The sequence below is a fragment of the Branchiostoma floridae genome, chromosome 6, assembly GCF_000003815.2.
Source record: "Branchiostoma floridae strain S238N-H82 chromosome 6, Bfl_VNyyK, whole genome shotgun sequence".
Taxonomy (NCBI): domain Eukaryota; kingdom Metazoa; phylum Chordata; class Leptocardii; order Amphioxiformes; family Branchiostomatidae; genus Branchiostoma; species Branchiostoma floridae.
The window spans coordinates 19,281,536-19,303,901 of NC_049984.1; the positions used below are offsets into that span (position 1 = coordinate 19,281,536).

A 22,366-nucleotide genomic window follows, 5' to 3' on the forward strand; every position below is an offset into this window, starting at 1 on the left:
TCCTGGGCGCCGGGCCCTCGGCAAGGCTCTAGCTAGCTTAAGCTATGCTGACATCATGTCCTGAAAGTGTGAGAACGACAAACAAGTTAGTGGCGCGCATCATGATACAGACAAGGCAGACAAGCTTTCCTGGATTTGGAAGCTCAAAGGGGATGAGCTTCGGCTAGTACTCGGGCGAGGATCGGGTTTCGGCACTCTCCGGTATTGTTCGGGATCGGCATTATCCGGGCTTCGCTCACTGACATGAAAAATCAATCAGCATTTTCTCTTTGCTCTCTGAGGAGGGCGACTCTGAGTTTATCCATTGGAAAATATATAAACTATTTATCTTTGAATGTTCTGTAGATCCGAGGAAAACGAATGGACTTTCGCAGGAGAAAGACTTCATTCAAATTGCTCTTTAGACTACACAATGCCTGACCAGAACGGAAAGTTACAGAGCCAAATGTATCTTGTTGAATATTTAACTTTGTGGGTTGACTGGAAAAGGTCATCGAGGAAAGTTTTGTCTGCCTGGCAAGGCAACAGGTGGCGATGGGAAATGTGGGCCGTACAGGGACGCCCCCTAGCGATAAAGTGATTATTGACACGCTGCTCTGTCCAATCGGTCGTTCCAAGATGGCCGCCACGAGTTGCGGGTCGAGGTACACTGCGCCAAAGTTTACACAGCTATCAGCTGCTTATCGCCTCTCTTCTCCCATATAACCGGCCCGAGTCTGAACCATGACCCCTGAGGAAGGGTCTCTGCAAGCCGGACAGGACGGCCTCAAGCCGCTCGGAGAACTGACCATGCTGGAAAAGGCGCTTCGGAGGCCGTCCATCGAGGGGGAGGAGGGGCACAAAACTTGCAACTCTCTCTACATGTCAACATCGATAGTCGGACTAGTGACCCTGTGTTGTTTCGTCCTCTTCTTCAGCAGACATTACATCAAAGAATTCATCCTATGGCTAGAAGGTCTAAACGGCGGGCTAGGAGTTATTCTCTTCGTCGTACTGTTCACTGTTGTGTCTTTCCCGATGACATGGGGCTATGTTGTTTTGAATATTTCAGCCGGCTACTTGTACGGGTTTTTAGAGGGACTTGTCATCGTGATACTCGCTGTCTTCCAGGGGACTTTTGTCGCACACGTCATGTGCAAGAGATTCTGTGGAGATTTCCTTTTGAACAAAATCGGCGGGAACGCCAACTTGACTGCCATAGCGAGAGTCCTGGAGAGTAACAGCGGGTTCAAAGTTATCGCTCTCTCCAGACTGACCCCCATTCCGTTCGGGCTTCAGAACGGTCTGTTTGCGGTGAGTTATTCATTTATGGTAGAGACGCATACCACATTCAGGTCATATCACGTAGGCTCGGACAACAAGTTGAGATTTTTATCTTAATAATCAAAATTTAATGAATTTATGTTGAATTACTGATTTAGTATTTTCATGATATTTTGCTGAAAGGTTGTGTCGCCCACATTTGTGTCTGTGACGTTACATGTGAACAAGATAACTTGAATTTGATTTTCATGATGACCATAAGATGATACAACAGAATTTTGTCAGGTAATTTTGTCCAAGACCTAGCCTGGTATCTTAACCTATTGTAGGCAGCCAAGTGAGTGTTTTCGTCCTCTCACACAAAGAGCAAAGACCTGGATATAGGTCCTGATTTTTTAGCTATTGTCAGACCAAAGCAGTTAACCTACTTTATAATAGTTAGTCAGACATAAAGCCTATTGCTTAGCAACATAGATGACTCATGCTACAACATGCTGGGCAGGTTTCATCACTGTAAATAGAGTAATCATAGCTGAGATGGTTGGAATGCGGTCCATCTGCCCAGGGCCACCCTCCCATGCCACGCCTCCGGCCTGGATAAAGGCCTGTAATGGTCTGGCAGCTCTGTCAACAGAGGATGAGGTGATTCGATTGGCATGAGTAGGCCAGTCCAAAGATATACTAGTAACGTTACATCTTAATTTTCAGACTTGAGAACAACTTACCGTACCAGCAGGCTTTTAACTAGGATTTTTTCATAGGGACTCATGTCCAAATTTCTTGCCATTAGGCGAGCGCTGCAGGCGCAAGTATTGTAGAGGGTCTGGGGACATCCTCACTCAGAAAATTCTGAAATTTATAACTCTCTGAAACATCATTTCCCACATTTTGAGGTGCAAATTTGGGGGATGAAGCAAATTTACTGTCAAACAGACCACATGTGACCTGCAGCATCCCTGGTCAATCAGAATTTCATGCTTGTCAGAGGATCTGCTCCCCAGTGTAAGGGTGTACAATTTGTGTTATTTTTTTAACAGGGTGTACAAACCTGGCTAAAAGCCTGCATACCAGTCTTCCTTACAAACCCCATCAGAATGTTGGCGATATTAATTTGATTATATGGATGACATCTGCACGCCCATCAGTTTTGGGCCATTTCCAAAAATGAAATTAAAAAGTTTTCAACCACACTGTAAATCATACAAAGCAGCTTCAAAATAAGCAAATATGTGCCGTGGATTGCAAAAATGAATATCAGAAAATGTACACCAATTTCAAAGACATTCCAAGGTCAAAGAAGATGTGAAAGAACAAAAATGAAGAATCTATTGTTTGGTATACCTAGTATATTCTTTGTGTTCAGTCACTTATTGATATTCAACCTTCTTGACCACTTAAATTTCATACTATAGTATAGTGAATGCAACTTTTCTTGCAGTGTTGTGGGAGGGTCAAACTTTTTTTTATTCACACGCTCACATCTGTTTCTGGATTCCCAGCGGATTTCATCCATATAATCAAGTCAACATGGCCTTATGGTAAAAAATGTAAAATGGAGTATCCTTTGATTTAACTATTAACACTATCCTATTTGTTACTCCAGGTTAGCAAAGTCCAGACGTTCAGGTACATGACAGCCTCCACCCTGGGCCTCCTGCCCACCCAGGCACTCAACACCTACATCGGCTCCAGTCTGCACTCTGTGGAGGAGGTGGTGGATAACCCCTCCAGCAGTGACTACATGGTGTTAGGGACACAGGTCAGATTCAGCAAATATATACATATCGGAAGATAGATATGGAAGCGTAAAGACAGATTGCTGCCTATGTATAATTCAATTATTTGTATAATTCAATTATTTCTGCGACTTAGTTCTGGGGGAGGCCCAAGAAAAGCCACATAGGCTTCTGCCCACCCCCGCATGTACTTCAATTCTGTATATACATTTGTTTTTAAGCCATGTTGTTATGTGCGAATAAAAGAAAGAAAGAAAGACCAATTGCTGCCTATCACTGTGTCAGGCCTCAGAGAACTCAGCAGCAGTACTAATATAGTCATTCAAATAATGGATACTGCTACTATTACTGCTGCTACTACATGTACTACTACTATTACTAGTACTACTACTACTACTATTACTACATGTACTACTACTACTGTTACTATTACTACATGTACTACTTCTACTACTACAACTACTACTAATACTGCTACTAATACTACTACTACCAGTTGCAAGGAGGTTGAAAAAGGAACCTCCTTGCTACTATAGGAATACTACTACTTTACATGTATTAAGATTACCAGGATGGCTGGATGCCATTCTCCACTTAGTAGCCTTTTTGGCTGACTACACTCCCAGTACTGTATAGATAGTGACAAGCTCCCAATGGTATGGTTACTGTACCAGGCTGAAGATCACAACAGTTTGTGATTTTCACTACAGTAATGATATCCTTTTGAACAAAATTTCTAGTTCATTAATCTACTGCCAAAAAAAGAGAAAGAACGTAAACACACAATTTTGATGTATTTGAAATGTATGTCAGCACTCCCCCTCATTTGGTCTTTACGATTTAACAATGACACAATTTGTTAGAATTAGAATGTACATTCTGTCAAGCTATAATTGTTACTAAGAACTTATGATTGATAGTGCCATGATGTCATACTTACAAGCCACTATTACTAACAACAAGGAGGTTCGTATATAACATCCTTCCTAACAACTGTCATTAACAGTGCCATAAAGATTATTTATGAATCTAAATTGTGGTTCCTTTTCTACCCAGGTTGGAGTGAGTGTCCTGTTGATGGTGTATGTTGTGAAACAAGCCCGGGTTCAGCTCAACAAAGCTCTGCTTCAGCACCAACCCAACCTCTCCTCAGGTAAGCTAGGATATAAAAACCCTCTCCAACAAGATCTCTTCAGTGTCACTGACAAAAACTGGTGGATACTACAGTAGTTGAAACGTCTGAGTGACTGTTTCCAAAACCATGTCCAGTTGCTTGAGCAAAAGCTTTTTGGCGTATCTTATTACCTGGATTTCCGAACATTATTTCATCAGGTTGGTAGATCATAGGTCATAAGAATTTTCTTTTACACAACCAGTTTTTATCACCTGCTGAAATTTTGATGTCTGTCAGACATCTTCCTCAGAGCTTCTAACTGGAGTTCTGCTTCTTGCCCTATATAAAGCCAATGTAGGTGGTGCTTTTGTGGCGAGAACACTATCCCAAATGTGGCTGAAAAAAGCACCACCTACATCGGCGACATATAGCGGCGAGAAGCAGAACTCCAGTTAGAAGATTGAAACGTCAGCAGGTGAGAAAAACTGATTATGTAAAAGAAAATTCTTATGTCCTTATTACCTGGATGTCTAACCTGCATCAACGTTTCCTCAGGTCCCACCCTCACTACCTACCCAAAGAGGCTGACAAGCAGTCAGCACACCAAAGATAACCTCCACCTCATGGAGGCAGCACAACTCAAGAGATTCAGCAGCCATGATGGAGACGTATCCCAGCATGCAGAGGAGCTCCAGCCAGCCAATCAGAGCTCAGACACTGAGGAATTCTGGGTAGCTGATGAGAGGCAGCAGTAGTGCTCTATCAGTCATGTCAGTAGTACAGGATTACTGTCGCCTCCACCAGCCTCCTGACAAAATTGTAGCGACTTGAAATTTCATCTGTGTTGGTAGAAGTCATTATTGAACTCGTATAACTGTAATATCCGACACAAAAATTGGACTCACCCAAATTTTCGACTGAAGAGCATCAGAGCTTTACAACCATCCCTGAACAGAGACGGTGGGCGCCATAGACTTCCTGTAACCTATGATCCACTGCTTACTGAGTCATGTGATCTATCTGCATAACGTGACGTCACGACAGCAGTGGATTGTTCATTCCTTGACAAAGACTGGTGCTGTTCAGTCAAAAATTTGGGTTGGATATTACAGTTAAACTAGTTCAGTAATGTTGTAGCAACAGTTTTTCACGAGATTTTGATTGTAGCGATTACTGAAACAGAGTTCAAGAGATGTGTGCGTGTTTTATGTATTTATGCGTGTTGAAATGATAAGTATATACATTCACCAAGACTAAAAGGGAAGGATTATATGATTTTAAAGAGATTTCATTGTAATGTAAAGTGGTGTACTAAGAGGTCATTAGTCAACTATGTGCAATTCTGGAGGGAAGAAATCTTTATAACTATTGTTGTCATACATGATTTAGCAGGTGTGCTAGTAAAGATTTAGAATTTGATTAAGAACAGTTTTGCCATAGAACTGTATCTTGTTCTGACTAGGAGCAGTTCTCATAGGGGATGGGAAAAAATTACAATTAAATTTAGATCATTCCATATACCGCAAGTGCCTGTAAAGAACAAAAAAAAATTGAACCAAATCCTTTCTTTAAATGCCAGTGCATTTAGTTTCAAGAAATGAAGGACATTTTATATTTTACTTATCTTTGAGCTTCTATATATTCTTTAGACTTGAACTGTTAAGAATGTTTGTTTACTTTCGTACTGAAGTTAGAAGGATTATATAAGGTAACAAGCAAAGGAAAGGACTAGATTATTGGAAATCTTTATTATTTGTAGTCAGTCCTTCATAGTTTTAATATTTCATTATACCAATAATGTGCCAGTATGTTACGATGTTTTACCATATGCTAATGACAGTTAAACTGTAAATGTGAATGCCTTTTGTTGTTTTATCATTCACCACATTTTAATGTTATGTCTGGAGAAATTTCAGTCCTGTTTGCAAAAAAAACCCTCCAAAGACATGTACACATTGACTTTGATATGGGCTGACTATCCTTTTATAGCAGAGAAGCTGTTTCTATCCACACTTCATAACAAGGCTTCATACTCATAGTAGGTCAATTATTGTCTTTCCCAACGTCAACATTAAATATTTGTAAGGGTCATGCATTCTTCTGTATGACAGGTGCAACCAGTCACAGTGTTCTTTTTGACACTATTGGGTCATCTCAGAATCATTTTGAATGGCTCAGGAAAATGGCAGTACAATGTTTGCCATCAAATGTCATTGGTGTGTGAACTATTTTACCTTTTGAAGCAACCAGGCCAGGTTAACAGATGACATTAAAACAATATATACCCACTTTATAAGAGTGTTTCAAGGCATTTCATAAAGAATACAAAGTATTAAGACATCCTCCATAGTGACCACTGTTACGCATGGCCTATAGTCAAGCTGTTGTAAGAAGTACAGAATGTCATACTACAGAACGATGCAACTGTAGAACATGTCCACCTTTATAGTTCTACTTGTGTACAATGTTTGCTATTTGTCAGTGCAATACTAGTATGTACATGTAGATGGGTTATATCATTGTCTAACTGAGATTTTACCTGTGCAAATTGTCTACCTCCAGTACTAAAAGCCTGGTACAAGTTAAGGGCTCTGCAATGAATGCTGTTTGGTGTTTAGGTGGCCATTACTAGTATTTAAAGTTAAACAAAACATTGAACTGTCCTGCTACAGTAGAGATTCACCATGTGTTTGGCTATCATCATTATTGTGCAGATTGTAAGCAAATATGGTTCAATTATTAATAATCTTCAAGCATAATGATTGTACAACTGTATTTTCATATTGTGCCTGTATCTTGCGAAGTGTAATAGCTACTTAAATGTTAGCAAAGAGGTTAAACTTTAACCTCCTTGGTGTTAGCAAAAAGGATTAACCGAAAACTCTTCAGTGCCATTGTATGATATACAGTTTACATGGATAGCAAACTAAGGGGAACCCGAACAATGTTCTTGCCATATTTGTTACTTAGAAAACCAGCAAAGAATCTTATAGATACATTTATCCTTTGATTGACTGATATGAACATCACAAATTGAATGCAGTGAAGACCACATTATTCTGTTGATTTGGCATTTTTTAAAGTTCTAAAACAATAGGTTTCTGATCAGGGGGAAAAAAGTGTTTTGAAACATCATAAAAAATCTAACATATTCTTGAAAAATGACAAATTAAAGATGCCATGTGTTATCTTCAATCTATAATGGAAGACAGAAAGATGAATTTGAGATCGCTTTATTATATTTGTATATTATCTTTTTTCCAAACAATGAAATGATAAATTCCTATGATTTGCCCAAAAGGTTCCATACATAATGAAATGTTGGAAGAAAAATGTTTTGTCTGAACACATGTAGCAAAAGAATGAACACTTGGAACAAGTGTATGTCAATCACATGGTGTGCCATTGGTTTATATTTATGTCAAGTTTCATGTGGAATTGTATTTTTAGACCCAGTAAATTAATTACACTCAAGTGAGTTGAGTTTTTGTGACTTGAATCATTCTTTTCAATCCATCTTGTGATAAGTTTATGTACGTTACGCTAGCTCACCTTTATTCGCAGGGTTACCTATATCCGTTGTTTGGACTGGGTATTTAGGAATGTCAAGTTGGCCGACAATGGTTTCAAATAGCAAGATTTGAAAAAAATATCGAATATTTTGCAATTTGAAACGCGTCCGTCCACTTAATATCCCTGTTTTTTAACAACAGATATAGGTTACCCTGTGGATAAAGGTAAACTAGCATTACATTTATTAATTAGAAACTTATGTGGGGATTTCTTCGTAGTTTTATGATGAGTTTTTCTGACCCTGCAACGTGTAGAAGAATCTAATACTAAGTAAGTAAATTGATACTCAGTAAATTGGGAAATATGGATCAAGCCAGATAAAACAACCTGCATTGAAACCTTGTTATTTTATTCAGGGCAATATGTATATCAATTACATATTGAAATAATATAATAACATAAATATTTACCTATGATTCACCAAGGTAAAGAACCCATGTTCTGTATATCCTGTTGGATATAACAGTGTGATAAGAACTCTAAAGCTAAATCTAACCCTGAGACATCAAAACATTTGTCCTAGAAGTCAACTTAAAACAAAGATTCACTGCTGTGTGAAACGCAGGACTACTATAAATACATTTAAGTTCGCAGGGATTTTATTTCGGTGTAGTGGGAAAAAGGACTGTTCGTGGTGGTTTAAAGTTTGCAGTAGCACCATGCACTGTAGTCTGTTACTGCCATGGGAAAATGTTCCCAATGAAGCGGCCACCGCGAAAACCTTGAACATTAAACCATTGCGAAAGTTTCTGCATTTACAGTATTTGTTAAGATTAAACCACCGCAAAAGTTTCTGCATTTACAGTATTTGTAAAGATGAAAATATAACTAAAATCACCAAAAAATCTCAAAAACCAGTTATCTACGTGATGTATTCATATGCCATGGTAACTTTCAATAATGCTGTAGAGTAACAGTTTGGGGCATCTTTTAACATAGGTCAGATGTAGTCATAAATAATCATACGTACAAATCTAACATTGACCACCTGATGGACCTTTATTACTGCGTACACAGAAATAGCACTAGATAGGCTTGGCAGGTTTTGCTATTGGGTGCATGTTTTTCCTGTATATCCAGACTTGTAGTAGAATTGCGATGTCTATTCCAACTTGTAAGAGTCCACATATCCAGAACTGCATAGGGGCCTTGTTGACGAGGAAGTACCCCGTCTTAAAGGTGTCACCACTGGTCCAGAAACCTACCATCTTCACACTGCAAGAGAGAAGAACACATCTTCATTTGGAATTGCACATCATAAATCTGGCACCCTCCTATGCAGGGACATCCAATGGTGAAACTGCCTGTCCGGATGTACCCTGCTTTCTCAACCGTCACTCTTAGTTCCTGTGGGCATCGCCATGTACCGGATGTCAGCCAATCAGAGAATAGGCCTTTCAGTTATCAAAAGGGATCTCGCATATAAGGGTAAGATCATTGATATTTATAACATAATATAAGCAGGGCAGTCAGAAACTAAGGGTGACAGTTGAAAAAACAGGGTACATCCAGACAGGCAGTTTTGCTATTGGATGTCCCTGCATACGAGGATGAAATCTGATATCTGAATCAATCCTGATACTGACAAATAATAATATCTTTACAAATATGATTTATCTGCCAGAAAGAGAAGGCAGCAGCTATGGGTATCATATTGCACTTTGGCCACACTGACTTTATTCTATGGACAACATCCTGTTGAAACCCCAAAACAAATGCGCGCAGGCAAAAATTACAAAAATCCAGTGCTGCTAAACTTAACATCAAGTCCATTCTTTCCCAGGCTTGGTTTGTCTTATGTTCACCTCCAGTAAAACAAAGAGACAATCGTCACCATTTCAATCATGTTTATATTGCCATTCTTGTTTAAAGAGGGAATAATGGCGCTGTGACCATGTGCCCCTACCCTAGAGAGCAGATCCTCTGGCAAACATATTTATGCTGATTGACAAGGATAATATTGGGTCACATGTGGCCAGTTTTTTGGAGAACAGACAAAAATCAATGTGCCAGCAGATGTCATTCATAAAATTAAGTCAGTGTGGCCCTAATAGACATATTGTGGTATGATGCTGCCAAATCAACATTTTTCATGTACAGTTCAAAGGTTTTTTTTTCTCATCTGGACTTTGCACTACAGAAACCAGCAGCATGTGTCTACAGGAGGGACCCTGTTCCAATCTTACCTTAATACCTCTATGAAATATTCATGGAAGTTACATTTTCACTTGTGTTTGTCTGTGTGTGTGTGTGTGTGTGTGTGAACAAGATAACTCAAGAACGGCTGGGTGGATTGGTTTTATCCTTGTTGTGTTGGTAGGGTGTGATAAAAGCTGAAAATGATTAAATTTTGGGCCTCCTACTAGTGGCTTCTCTTGGTACTGCAGCACAACTTCCAGTCTTCCTAATCCTATCTCATGTTCTGAACAAGTTATGGTCACGATTTTTTTGGTATTAGACAGCTCATGAAGAAGTGACTTAAGTTTAGGCCCCCTAGTTCCTGTATGTCATGTGTTTTTCCCATGCTACCCTATGCTCACCTTATTCCTCTATGTCATGTATTTTTCCCATGCTACCCTATAAGCTCACCTCATTCCCACTGTGCACTTGTTCTGGTAGTTTCTCCAGAACTGTGGTGCGCCCAACAGTGCCTCCACAAACACTGCCAGGAACCCCAGAGTCTCCACGTACACCGGGTAGTCCAGGCACATGTATGTGATGTAGCCCCCGATCAGCGTGAAGACGCACATAAACTGGATATAGTCTCTGAACTTGGTCCACTTCCAGAAGTACCTGTGGTCAAAGTCTGGTAGGAAATAAGGAGGGAGAGCACTCATTACTAGTCTTGGGGGCAATGATAAGGGTTTAGAACTTTGACAGTCTACCTAGTGTTCAGAACAATAGTGAACAATAAAAGAAGTAGTAGTTGTGCCCATTTTCTCATACAATATGTCATGTCATTGTGTCCAATATAGTTCAATATTTCCCTAAACAGGAAGTTGTGCTGATGTTAACATTCTGCACATACTCGTTAAACTTTCATTTAAGACAAGATGAGTCTAAACAGGTCTGAGCAAATACAAGATTATGATGTTTGAAGTGTTGTATATCTGACAGTGTGTTTGTGTGTGAATGTATGTGTGTGTTACATAAAGTGTAAGGAATCTGTTCTTGTCAGAGGTAAAAGAAATCTAGACATGAAGCATACATCATGCACACAAAGGTCTCAAAATATACCATGTGTATGTATGTACTAACATATGCTGATAAAAGCTGAGACTTGTTGGTATGACAAAGCATTATCTAAGATATCAGGAGGACATATACAAGGAATGGAACTAGTACTGTGTAACATGCTGCTAAACTAATAAGTGCAAGGCTTAGCTACCCATATGCTTGGGTGATGCTAGTGCTAAGTACAACTTCTAATGGGATCTTGAAACAGAAGACCAACACTGCTGACATGCAAGTACAACTGTACATCTAAACTGTTCTTAGATGGAAAGTTTTACACAAGTCTTTAGGATGACCCCAGGCTCCATATCCTGTCATATCTGACAGGTAACTTTGTACCTTGATAAGTCTAACGATTCAGCAAGAACTTTTGGTACATGTTAGTTGTAATGTGTTTTGCCAGTTGTGGACAACATTGACTTTCGGCTGACACAGTATGCATGTAAATTGTCAATTTCTCTGTAGAAAGCCGTATGATCTAAGTCTTAAAACTAGACTGGAGGAAAAAACCTAGAGCCTGGTGATATCCCTACATGCCATGGCTAACTGTTATACCCACCCAGAAACCTGTGAACAGTTTCAGGCTCTGTTTGACTGCTGGCATCTTTCTGATGATGTTTTCCCTGCTGTGGCTCGGCTGGACGGAGAGCCCAGAAAAGGCAGTGAGTAAGAGTTTTGGACAGACACCTTCCAGAAAAAGGTTAGGTCAAGGAGTAGGGGTGGGTACCGGTACAGAATATTCAGGCACAGGTACGCCGTACGGTCCAGGTCCAAAGGATCAGGTCCAGGTCTGAACCTGAACCTAATTATCTGTGAACTTAATATACTCAAAACAATGGTCTATTTTGCTACAAAGGATTCTGTTAGGTGGACTATCCTATGTCCATATTAACAACACTAACTGCCTCTGTTTTTGATGGTGGAAACTTGAAAATGACTATCACCTTTCCTCTACTTCGCTCTTGTTATTTGCTTGGATATGTGAGCCCCAAATCATGTGAAGGCCTGCCGGTATAATTTGTTCATTTTGCAAATCGGTCCAACATCCGGTCAACTGATTTTTTTATGTCCATTTTTTCCGGATCAGTCCAACAAGAAAAAACGGCTTTGTACTGGTACACTATACAGGTACCCACTCCTAGCAAGAAGAACTCATTTAGAGAACTAAACAAAATCATAACCATAGTAAACCTTGAACCGTACTTGATAAGCGAGGAAGTGCTAAAACACAAATTGCACAGAGGACCATGGATCAAGGACTTCAGATTCTTAGGCAGGTTTATAGGATTAAGAAATCTACAGGCTAAAACAATATCTCAAGTGTTAATAAAGATTTGTAATTGACAATAGTAATTCGGTACCGTAATAATAAAGAGAATGTTAAAAAAATCACATGCAAAACTGATCAAAATAAAGGCATGCAAGTGTTTTGAATTGAATATAACTTTTAAAGAGAATGTTAAAAAAAATCTCATGCAAAACTGATCAAAATAAAGGCATGCAAGTGTTTTGAATTGAATATAACTTTTTTTAGATCAATATAAGATCTGGTTCATTTTCCAAATAATGAAGTTGTGTTTAAAAAAAAAATAATTGAACTGGTAGTGAATACAGAAATTGAATAAAAACCAACATGTTACATACATATGTATGCATTACATACCACCATAATGCCTTTTTCTAATTTCTGTCCCCTCAGCAAATACAAGGAGTTCCTTATTTTCCTCTCTGATGGCTTTTTCCAAGGGCAAACCTTCCGACAAAGACTCAGTGGCATTGCCTTTTATGGAAGACATGACATTCAGACAACACACAATTAGAACTTCATACATGCTCAGCACAAGATCCCATTAAAAGTTGCATTGCAGTGCCTTTATTATACATGTAGATGCCATTTCAGTTCCACGTGGCAACATGCACATTGCACTAGATTAGAGAAGGAACATGGAGAATTGCAGATACATGAAGAATGACATAACAGTGAAAGTGGATATCACAAAGGTCTGTATACGTATTGTATGCAATGTGTGCCATGTAGGTCAAACTCAAAGGCTGTCACCATACCACTCACTGTCCAGCCCCTACGGTTGACTTTTGCCATTGAATCTGTTTAAGCTTTGGAACATATGTTTTCATCAGTTTCATATCATTAATCCGTAACTAACTTCATCAGGTTGGCAATTATTCAACACTTTATAGTAAGGTTCTTTTTGCCACATCCAAGGAAAAACTTACTTCCAACATTTCAATGTCTATCAGATGCCATCATCAGGGTAGTTTCCAGTCATTCTATCTTGATGATAGTGTCTAACAGACATCAAAATGTTGGAAGTAAGTTTTCCCTTGGTTGTGCCAAAAAGAACCTTTCTATATTCATATCATTTAGTTCAGATTTTCTGAACAGATGGAGTGAACAAGCAAGCAAGTTTCCATCCTGGGATGAATGGAGTTATAAGTCCTAAAGACAATTCTAATATTGTCCATACCTAGACCTGAATCACTTTATATATTATAATGATATTTAGAGATATTATGTTGTACATGTAATGTCTCTGTCTATGTGTTCAAAGATAGACAGTACACCCACCGAGGAAGGCCCTTCTTTTGGTAGACATCTCGTTCAGCTGTGTGACTCTGGTGCACAAGTGTAGCATCACCATCATGGTGAAGTTCATTATGATACTCTGGGCCAGGAGGGGGAGCTCAAAATGGACTCCAAACCTTCAGGAATATAGAAATATGAAAACCTTTAGGTACGCAGAAATGAAAAACCTTTAGGTACACAGAAATGAAAACCTTCAGGAATACAGAAATATGAAAACCTTTAGGAATACAGAAATATGAAAACCTAAGGCTTTAAAGGTACAAAGAAATGAAACCTTAAGTTTAGGTACACAGAACTTAAATCTTTAGGAATACAAATTGAATCAGCTTGTATCACATTATGAATGACCTTTGTACCATTCGTCTGATCCTTGATTTTTTAAGATTAAAAATAAAACACAGAACTACCTCTACCCTGGAAACCAGACTTTTACTTTTTAGCCAGGGCCTGCAGAGAATCTGTTCAGCAGTCAAGGAAGGTCTTTCCATCTTCCCAAGGACCTTAGATAAGCACTCGAGGAACCTGATCCGATCCCCAGAGTGCGTATTTAAGTAATCTCCAAGCAGATCCTACGGTAGCATATTTATAAGATAGTATCAAAAGCTGGCAGAGGAGTGAAGCCAGCTTAGGAGTGTGTTTTGCAACAAGGGACACCTTTTGACGCTCCTTGGCCAGTTTGGTACTATCTTATGCCATTGTAGGATCTGCTTGGAGATTATTATTTAAGGTCCTCGGGAAGACCTGCCTCAAGGCTGCCGAACAGATTTTATGCCAGCCCTTGCAAAAGAAAAACATTAGTCTGGTTTCCAGGGTAAACTGCCCCTTATAGTAATAACGTTACATGTAATCTTAGTTACTCACCAAAACAATATCCTGAGTGTGTTGGCCACAAGTAAGGCCAGACAGACATATGTAGAGAATCCCTCTGCGTTCTCCGTCTTTTTGATTTGTCTGTACTGTGGAATGTACGGCACGATTCCACCGAAGATCATCGCTCCTGACGCGATCCACGACACCAGGTCCACTATCGTCACCTCCGACAAGGTCAGCGGAAGGTCAACGTTATCCATGTTGTTGTTTTTTCACGCAGAGTCTGACTATAATTATCTAGTACTTCAAAAAGGTACTTAGAATTGTGATTGTTTTTCAAGATATAGTGATAAACATCCTCTATCTATTTTGAATTGGTTGGTGGTACAAAATATAAAGAGTTGTAGAGAATTGGTGGGTGGAGCTTTAGTACATATTCAGTCATGCGTGCTTCCACTCCACTGTGTCATATCCATGGGGGAAATGTTTCGCTTGTGAAACGAATATTTGATCGTAAATGTTCGAATTAACGTTAATGATGAGTCAGAGTCACGAGAACATCTTCATGGTAGTCTTCAACTAGACAGTCTCCTGGAAGGAAAGAAATTGCAATGCGAACATAAGCCTTAAGGTATCTCGGTTGGCTAAATTGGCATTTTGACCTTCCACTGTTTTCTTACTAATGAATTAAGAACGAATGGAGCCGTAACGAATGTTGATAGATGGGCATTAAAGAATTCTAAATCTGATTTTTTGGGGGCCAAATTGATGACGTCATCATTTTTATTGCCTCTTATATTATTTTTTTCTATGACAAAATACAGCACTTTGGTACATACCACTGTAATGAAACTTCGTTTTTCGTTGCATAATAATAAAAGCTACAAACTCACGGTTGCGCAAATTGATATCTACTAATGATCTGTAGTAATTAGAAAATGTTTGTTTTCATCTAATTAAAAAAGATTAATTCTTAATAACTACAGATCGTTAGTAGATATCAGTTTGCGCAACAGTGAGTTTGTAGCTTTCATCATTATGCAACGAAAAACGAAGTTCATTACAGTGGTATGTACAAAAGTGCTGTATTTTGTCATAGAAAAAAATGACATAAGAGGCAATAAAAATGATGACGTTATCAATTTGGCCCCCAAAAAATCAGATTTAGAATTCTTTAATGCCCATCTATCAACATTCGTTACGGCTCCATTCGTTCTTAATTCATTAGTAAGAAAACAGTGGAAGGTCAAAATGCCAATTTAGCCAACCGAGATACCTTAAGGGTAATTTGATATACTCTCCAAGCAGAGGTTGGTGGGAAAAATCGTGACGTTTTCCTTTCATATTTTTTTTTCGACTGGCCTTCAAAAAAAAAATATGAAAGGAAAACGTCACGATTTTCCCAACCACTCTCTGCTTGGAGAGTAATTTGATACTGGTGTAACCAGTTCCTATTTGTTTTGAACACTCAACTCGCGTTGACCAGAAATTATCGTGAACACTAAATAAACAAATAATTATGTTTTGACTGTTCAGAGCTTACATTATCAGTCAACTACCACAAACGCAAATATACAAAAGTAACGGTCTCCTCTGTCAGCACTGGAACACCAGTGCTGAAGTGGTCGTCAGCACTGGAAGTCCAGTGCTGAGCCGCCGTCAGCACTGGAAGTCCAGTGCTGAGGACGTTTCAGCACTGGAAATACAGTGCTGAGGACGTTTCAGCACTGGATTTCCAGTGCTGACAAATATTCCGCACTGGAAACCGAGTGCTGAAGCCGCCGACTCTAGCGACACGACTCAAGGCGGCATGAGCTGCTGTTTACAATTATAACGAAATTAACCTGTCTAAAACGTCTTCAATCACGTTAGTAACTTGTCAAAACAACTGTGGTAACGTTATATACATAGATATCTACCGCAGCTCGAGCCGTAAACATGGTCCATTACTCATTCACCTCACATGTAACGCCATCGTCTAACGTTTAATTTTCTTGGCCAAAGGTCATTGGAAGGTCCCAATTTAGTTACAACAAGAGGGACCGCACTTGTAGTGTCGACTATAAACCGTGAGCTGCACGGACGACTGAGCCTACCAAAGAAACTACCAAACACACACACACACACTGCCAAACACACCGTCACGCACACAATAAAAAGTTAGTCTGGAGCCCTGCACTACAAGCCGGGCCGCTCTGTGGCTAGGCCGGGCAAGCTCCCCGACGGCCGACTGAACATCCGCAGAACGAGGCAGCCGGAAGACACAGAGGCGGGCTACAGAAAGCGTCTTCGGCAGGAGTCGGTGAGTGAAGACAGCGAAGACCAGAGGATCGACGGGGCCGTCACCCTTTGGCAGGAGCGCATCCTGCCGATGCGCCCTGCCGTTCATGACATGATTGAAAAGCTCATGAAGAGAGGGGTTGCAGCGAGAGAGGCTCAGCAAGCTCGCCAGGAGCTGGAAGCCATCATCGAGGACTACCAGGCACCAACGCGCCCAGCACAAGCTCTAGGGGACTGCCTTTTCCTAGAGATACACCGCCGTCTGTTCGACACGAATAACAACGAAGACTGATCTGCTGTCTACAATTACCCCGGCCCTTTTCAGGGCCACCGAAATGATTCCCGAAAGGGCTATATCTATCACATTCACACAATTCAATAAAAGCTCAAAGTCATGGCCTCTTTTTATTCTTTCATTATTTCATGAAATAAAACTGTTGTTGTCATGTGTAATGTCAATCTCCGCCAAACAAGGTAACAAGTCGAAAGGAAATAACTCAGCCGTACGGACGCATGCTACGAATGAATATTACGTTCAGCACTGGAACGTTCCAGTGCTTTATAATCGTCAGCACTGGAAGCCCAGAGCTGAAGTTTTTTCAGCACTGGTCTTCCAGTGCTGAAAAGTTCCCGAGCACTGGAAAATCCAGTGCGGAACCCGTTACTTTTGTATATCAGCACTCGGTTCCAGTGCTGACGCCGGTTTCAGCACTGGGTAACCAGTGCTGAATGACCTTTGAACTGGCTCGCCGCCTCTCCGCCGCGAGTTCAGCACTGGTACCCGAGTGCTGACGGCAGTTCAGCACTGGAAAACCAGTGCTCGGAAAAGTTCAGCACTGGAAAACCAGTGCTCGGAAAAGTTCAGCACTGGAATTCCAGTGCTGAGGGAGCTTCAGCACTGCAACAAGGCCGTTCAGCACTGGAAAACCAGTGCTGACGTTTCTTCAGCACTGGAAAACCAGTGCTGAGGCCGATTCGACCCATTGATTCAGCACTGGAACACCAGTGCGGAACCCGTTACTTTTGTATACTTGCACCACAAACTGAATCAATTCTTTTTTACCACAAGAAATCGTTATTTGTTGTTGTTGTTTGGTCGGTCTACGGACAAAGCTTGTCTTGTTTTCTTGGGTCGATCTCATTTACATTTCCCAAACATATCAGTCAGCGATGTAGACAACAGTCCAGTCAACAATAGAGTGATACTCATGTATTTTCAAGCCTCTGTAGAAAGAATGTCATTCGTAACGTACCCTACGCATATCGCAATCGTTTAAAAGTAAACACACCGCAGAAAATCTCTACAATGTGCTAGAAAATGGACAAAAAGACAAACATTACCTCAGAATCCGTACAAAAACAGCCCACTTCCGCCATGTTGGCAAAAACGCATGGATCTCGGTGCTGATTGGTCAGTTAAGAAGGTCAAAGGTTAAGCATGATGTGAGCAAAGGACAACCTGAGAACTGAACAGCGAACTCAAATTTACTGTAACGTTAGCAGCTCCAATATCTGCAATTTTCTGGTATTCTCAATGTTATGTCTGCAGCAAAATTCTCTGGAAGATAAGGAGTGATTCAGTGTCGAAGTTTAAGCCGGTTTTGATGATTATTTTTTCATCGGAACATTGCAACAATGTTGTCCAGGCTTCATACTCACAAGCCCATCACAATGGAGTTTGTGGCTTTGGCTGTTGGAGTGAAAAACATGCAAAGGTTTACAAATAGAGAGATGAGTACAAAGCAAGTTCAATACCCCGTACAGATGGATGTCCAAGGCCTGAGTAGGAAGTTGTTGAGAGTTGCAGGCCCGCCCTGTTGGCAGCCATGTCGGTTACAGATGAGGAAAGCTGAGGACCGGGGGAGGGGTCGGAGAGAGGTGGTGGAGAGTAGAGATGGGGGGACAGGTGGACAGCTGACCACGGGACAAAAAGGTGAGTTGTAATGACATGTCCGAATGTAAGTTCATCTGTCAACATTGAACAAAGTCAAGATTATGCGTTACACAACCTTCTTTTAATTCTTCCGTAACCGTTTCGACAAACATCCTTATCAAGTTGAAATGACCCAAAGGCTATGTTACACATCCAGACCGGAAGTGTGATGTCAGTAATGGGTCAAAGGTGCTTGGAAGTCAGTAAATTGGCCCCCGATAAAAAAGGCCTTTTACATCAGAGCCTATCATATACCTACTTCCAATTGCAAGCACCTTTGACACATTGGACATCACACTTCCGGTCATGATGTGTGTAATGACATGTTGATCCTATAGATAGATTTATAACAAGAAAAATGATTACATGTGGTTGTCGTGTCAATAAACATTTTGCAGAAATTTCATGATGCCACTCTCGTGAGTTACTGTCCTAAATTTTCTTCACCGAGTTTGATTCAATTTCGTTATGACTTATAATCAACTTGTATGTAGAGAATAGTTCTACGCCAAGTATGACATTGTTCCTTTCATTTCCTTGTTCCTTTCATTTCAGTTATCATTTAGATGGAAAAAACTCAATGGCATCATGTCTGCCATGCATCCATATTATAACACTATATAACAGTAATAAGAATAGTTCCACTGATGTCCCACGGCCTGGTTCCATTTTTTTCCAGTTGTTGAGGCAGGGAAAGACGTGACGTATCTTGGCATAGTGATCTTCGGAGTCGGAGTGATGGGAGTGTTGTTCTACGCCATTGGTCGAGAACTGTTCTCGGGTGGAAGTATCAATGGCATTTATACTGATGCTATGAACAGGTGCAAAGACAACGAAGAGGTAGGAAATATTAACGTTATGTCATTTGCACTTAAATTGAATAAGTGCTTACATCTGTACTATCGGTCTACAACCAACAAATTACAGTTGTCATAATTAGCAGGCTTATGTAATATAACCATGCTTTCTGAAGGACCTAATGATGTAAACTTGATGCAGCTGCTCCTGCCAAGTGCTGTTCTCAATGTGTCAAGTGAAGATGGGATGGAAGTGTCAAATATGTTTTGTTTGCTGTGAAATGTTTTTACTCTATCGACCATATAAGATTTTGATACTAGAGCCTCCAGTGATATCTAGTAATGTTCTGCTCCACAGGTGAAGGTTGCTCTAGGCACGCCTATTGCCGGTTTTGGAGAGGAGACCAGGAGGGGAAGACGTAGACACCCAGCGTAAGTATGGGACAAGTTGTTTGTTTGTTGTGCCAACTATTTCCCACTGCTTTGTGGTGCATCTCTGATATGGCGCAACGGCTAGAGCGTTGGAGTCAGAATCAGAAGGTCCTGAGTTCTAAACTCGCCATGCCCCTGCCCCCATGACGGTGGAGTGACGCCCACCGAGCCTCACGGCTAATCTGTCTAAAGGTGCCAAAAAACACCTACGGATTTGGTGTTGCCAGTGTGTCAACATCTGCACACTTGCCACTGAGACCCGTGATTTTTTTTTTTTCTGATAAACAACTGCTACATTTTTGTGAATAGATTTTGTGTCAGAATATTTTGTTGTAATTGCAAACATAAGAAATTTTCTATGTACATGTCCAGTTATACAGAATACACGGATGATGCAGGGATGAAACACCTGCGGATGAAGTTTTACCTGAAGGGAGGGAGCGGCAGACGGGCCACAGTACACCTGGAGGTCACAGAGGTGGGGCAACTATTTTATTTTTTCTTTATATGCAGGAGCAATACAACTAGTAATGCATAATAGAGGCTATTACCCCATATATGCATCAGTTTTAAACTTTGTTTCCTATTGGACTAGTGAAAAGTTGTCTTTGTTTCCTTTGCATATCAATTGATAGTTACAATATAAAATCTGCTCTTCAACTAGATCTCTTCCCTAAAAGATAACGGATGTTATCTGAAATGTTTGACTATTGCCAAAATCATACCCAGTTGCTTGAATTATAGTTGCTATTTGTTGTATCTTATTACCCTGATGTCTAACCTTCATCGATGTATGGATTAGTTTTGTTGTGTTGTTTTGTCAATCAAAGCCTATGTGTTTGTTTATTTGTTTATTTCAGAATGACCGGGGGAAGTATGACAGCTTCCGGTACCTGTTTGTACAGCTCGATGCCTATCCACACAGGACAATGATCATACAGGACAACAGATGATCTTTCTCACCAGAAGTTTAGATGATCTAACAAATGCTGAAAGTAATCGTGTTACTTAGTTATACAGAACATTTTTGCAACAACTACATTTGCTAACAATGTCTCCTATTGGACATCTAAAATTGTCTTCATTCATAGATAGGGTATAAAAGATCAGTTTCTTCCAGATCTCTTCAGTGTCACTGACGAAAGATGGTGGATACCATATGAAACGTCTGACCGTTTCCAAAATCATATCCAGTTGCTTGAGTAACTACTTTACATACATAAAGCACTACTGCTGGTGCACTGGTGGATTTCAGTCTGCGATGATGACAATGTGTTACATGCAGTATATTCAAGATTTCAAACTATTTGTCACTGTTATTGTCTTTGCAGCATGTCTTCCTTAAAAATTAGGAGAAAAGAAAAAACAGTCTGATTATCATAAAACATTTTAAAGTTTAGAGTGAGCGGCAGATATGAAAAAATGACACAACAGATTTATTACTGTCAAACTATTGTAGAAAACATTTAATACAAAATACTCATATACAACTCTCTTTGGTAAGTGATGTAAAATTTACAGACATTGGAAATTATGTACTTCATGGTGGTTTAACAAAAAGCATACAGAAATGTATAAAGTTGTTAAATTGTGCTGTTTGATTGCCAGAGCACCGCCTGTATACAAGAAATATGAAAAAAATTCTGAGTGAATTGTGTTGTCATTCCTTGTCTAAGTGCATATGAACATTTTACATACCATAGGAACATTAGATATTGATAAAGATATTGATAAACACAAATTTCCAAGTCATGACAATAGTCATGCTAAGAAGATACACCATATTTACAAAGAGAACATAATATGTACACATTTGCTTGTTCACTGCTTGGGAAAGAGACTGCAATACTATATACATCATACAAACAAATCAATACCTGATAGGGTAGTCAGTAAACTTGGAAATTTGAAATTAAGTCATCTGTCTCTTAATAAAAGGCACAATTCACAACAAATACATCAAAATCATTAGAAAAGCCAACTGGTGGGGTTACTACCAATGGTACTGACTACAACATTTGGACTATACCCATATAGGTATTTTAAAGTGTAGGTCATTTCTCTTGCATCCTCACTCACTTCAAAGGAATGTGTAGTCTTACACACAAGTCAACTAGCCTGAGTCAGTATTTTTACTATAGGCCATGTATTTTCAACATGCAAGATTGCAAGTTCAGAAAAGTTTTACATGCAAATCTCAAAAATTATGTGCAAATTGCAAGTTAAGTATGTCTATTTCGAACCCTGTTGAGCCAGCAGACACTAGGGCAGATGGTACTCAGGCTACAAGACAACACACTTAGAATGCCATTCATAGTTTTGCTGTATGAAAATAAAATGCTTTGCAAAGACAACATCATCAAGCAAGAATGGCAACATCTGTGTCTTTGTAATGAAATTATCTACAACTTATAGCTTGTTATACAGATCATGTTCATCTGTGATGGTAGTCAACATTATGTTACAATTTTAAGTACCATATATCCGGTCTGGATATGTGACATAGGCTTTGGGTCATTTCAACTTGATAAGGATCAGAAGACTGATCGAAAGCTTGTTGGTAACACTTTATTTTGTGTATGGATATAT

The 22,366-nt window shown here is 39.8% G+C and overlaps 3 protein-coding genes across 5 annotated transcripts; 2 read left to right on the forward strand and 1 right to left on the reverse strand.

The window, feature by feature from the left end:
- Positions 1-259: 259 nt before the first annotated feature.
- Positions 260-7,591, forward strand: LOC118418624 (transmembrane protein 64-like). The gene is made up of 4 exons (XM_035824632.1): positions 260-1,293; positions 2,867-3,022; positions 4,056-4,152; positions 4,669-7,591. The coding sequence occupies exons 1-4, from the start codon at positions 724-726 to the stop codon at positions 4,866-4,868; spliced, it is 1,023 nt and encodes a 340-aa protein (XP_035680525.1). The 5' UTR covers positions 260-723; the 3' UTR covers positions 4,869-7,591.
- A 423-nt stretch (positions 7,592-8,014) lies between these two features.
- Positions 8,015-18,064, reverse strand: LOC118418625 (solute carrier family 66 member 2-like). 3 transcript variants are annotated; one of them, XM_035824633.1, is made up of 7 exons: positions 17,957-18,064; positions 14,387-14,926; positions 13,508-13,641; positions 12,584-12,700; positions 11,480-11,557; positions 10,276-10,492; positions 8,015-8,901 (listed from the first exon to the last, which is right to left on the reverse strand). In XM_035824633.1, exons 2-7 carry the CDS (start codon positions 14,593-14,595, stop codon positions 8,712-8,714), a joined length of 945 nt encoding a protein of 314 aa, XP_035680526.1. In that variant the 5' UTR covers positions 14,596-14,926; positions 17,957-18,064; the 3' UTR covers positions 8,015-8,711. The 3 variants fall into 3 exon arrangements, with proteins under 3 accessions (XP_035680526.1, XP_035680527.1, XP_035680528.1); XM_035824634.1 differs by lacking the exon at positions 12,584-12,700; XM_035824635.1 differs by lacking the exons at positions 11,480-11,557; positions 12,584-12,700.
- A 20-nt stretch (positions 18,065-18,084) lies between these two features.
- On the forward strand, positions 18,085-21,418 carry LOC118418626 (mitochondrial import inner membrane translocase subunit Tim21-like). The gene is made up of 5 exons (XM_035824636.1): positions 18,085-18,548; positions 19,228-19,388; positions 19,704-19,777; positions 20,150-20,255; positions 20,638-21,418. Exons 1-5 carry the CDS (start codon positions 18,251-18,253, stop codon positions 20,728-20,730), a joined length of 732 nt encoding a protein of 243 aa, XP_035680529.1. The 5' UTR covers positions 18,085-18,250; the 3' UTR covers positions 20,731-21,418.
- Positions 21,419-22,366: the final 948 nt, after the last annotated feature.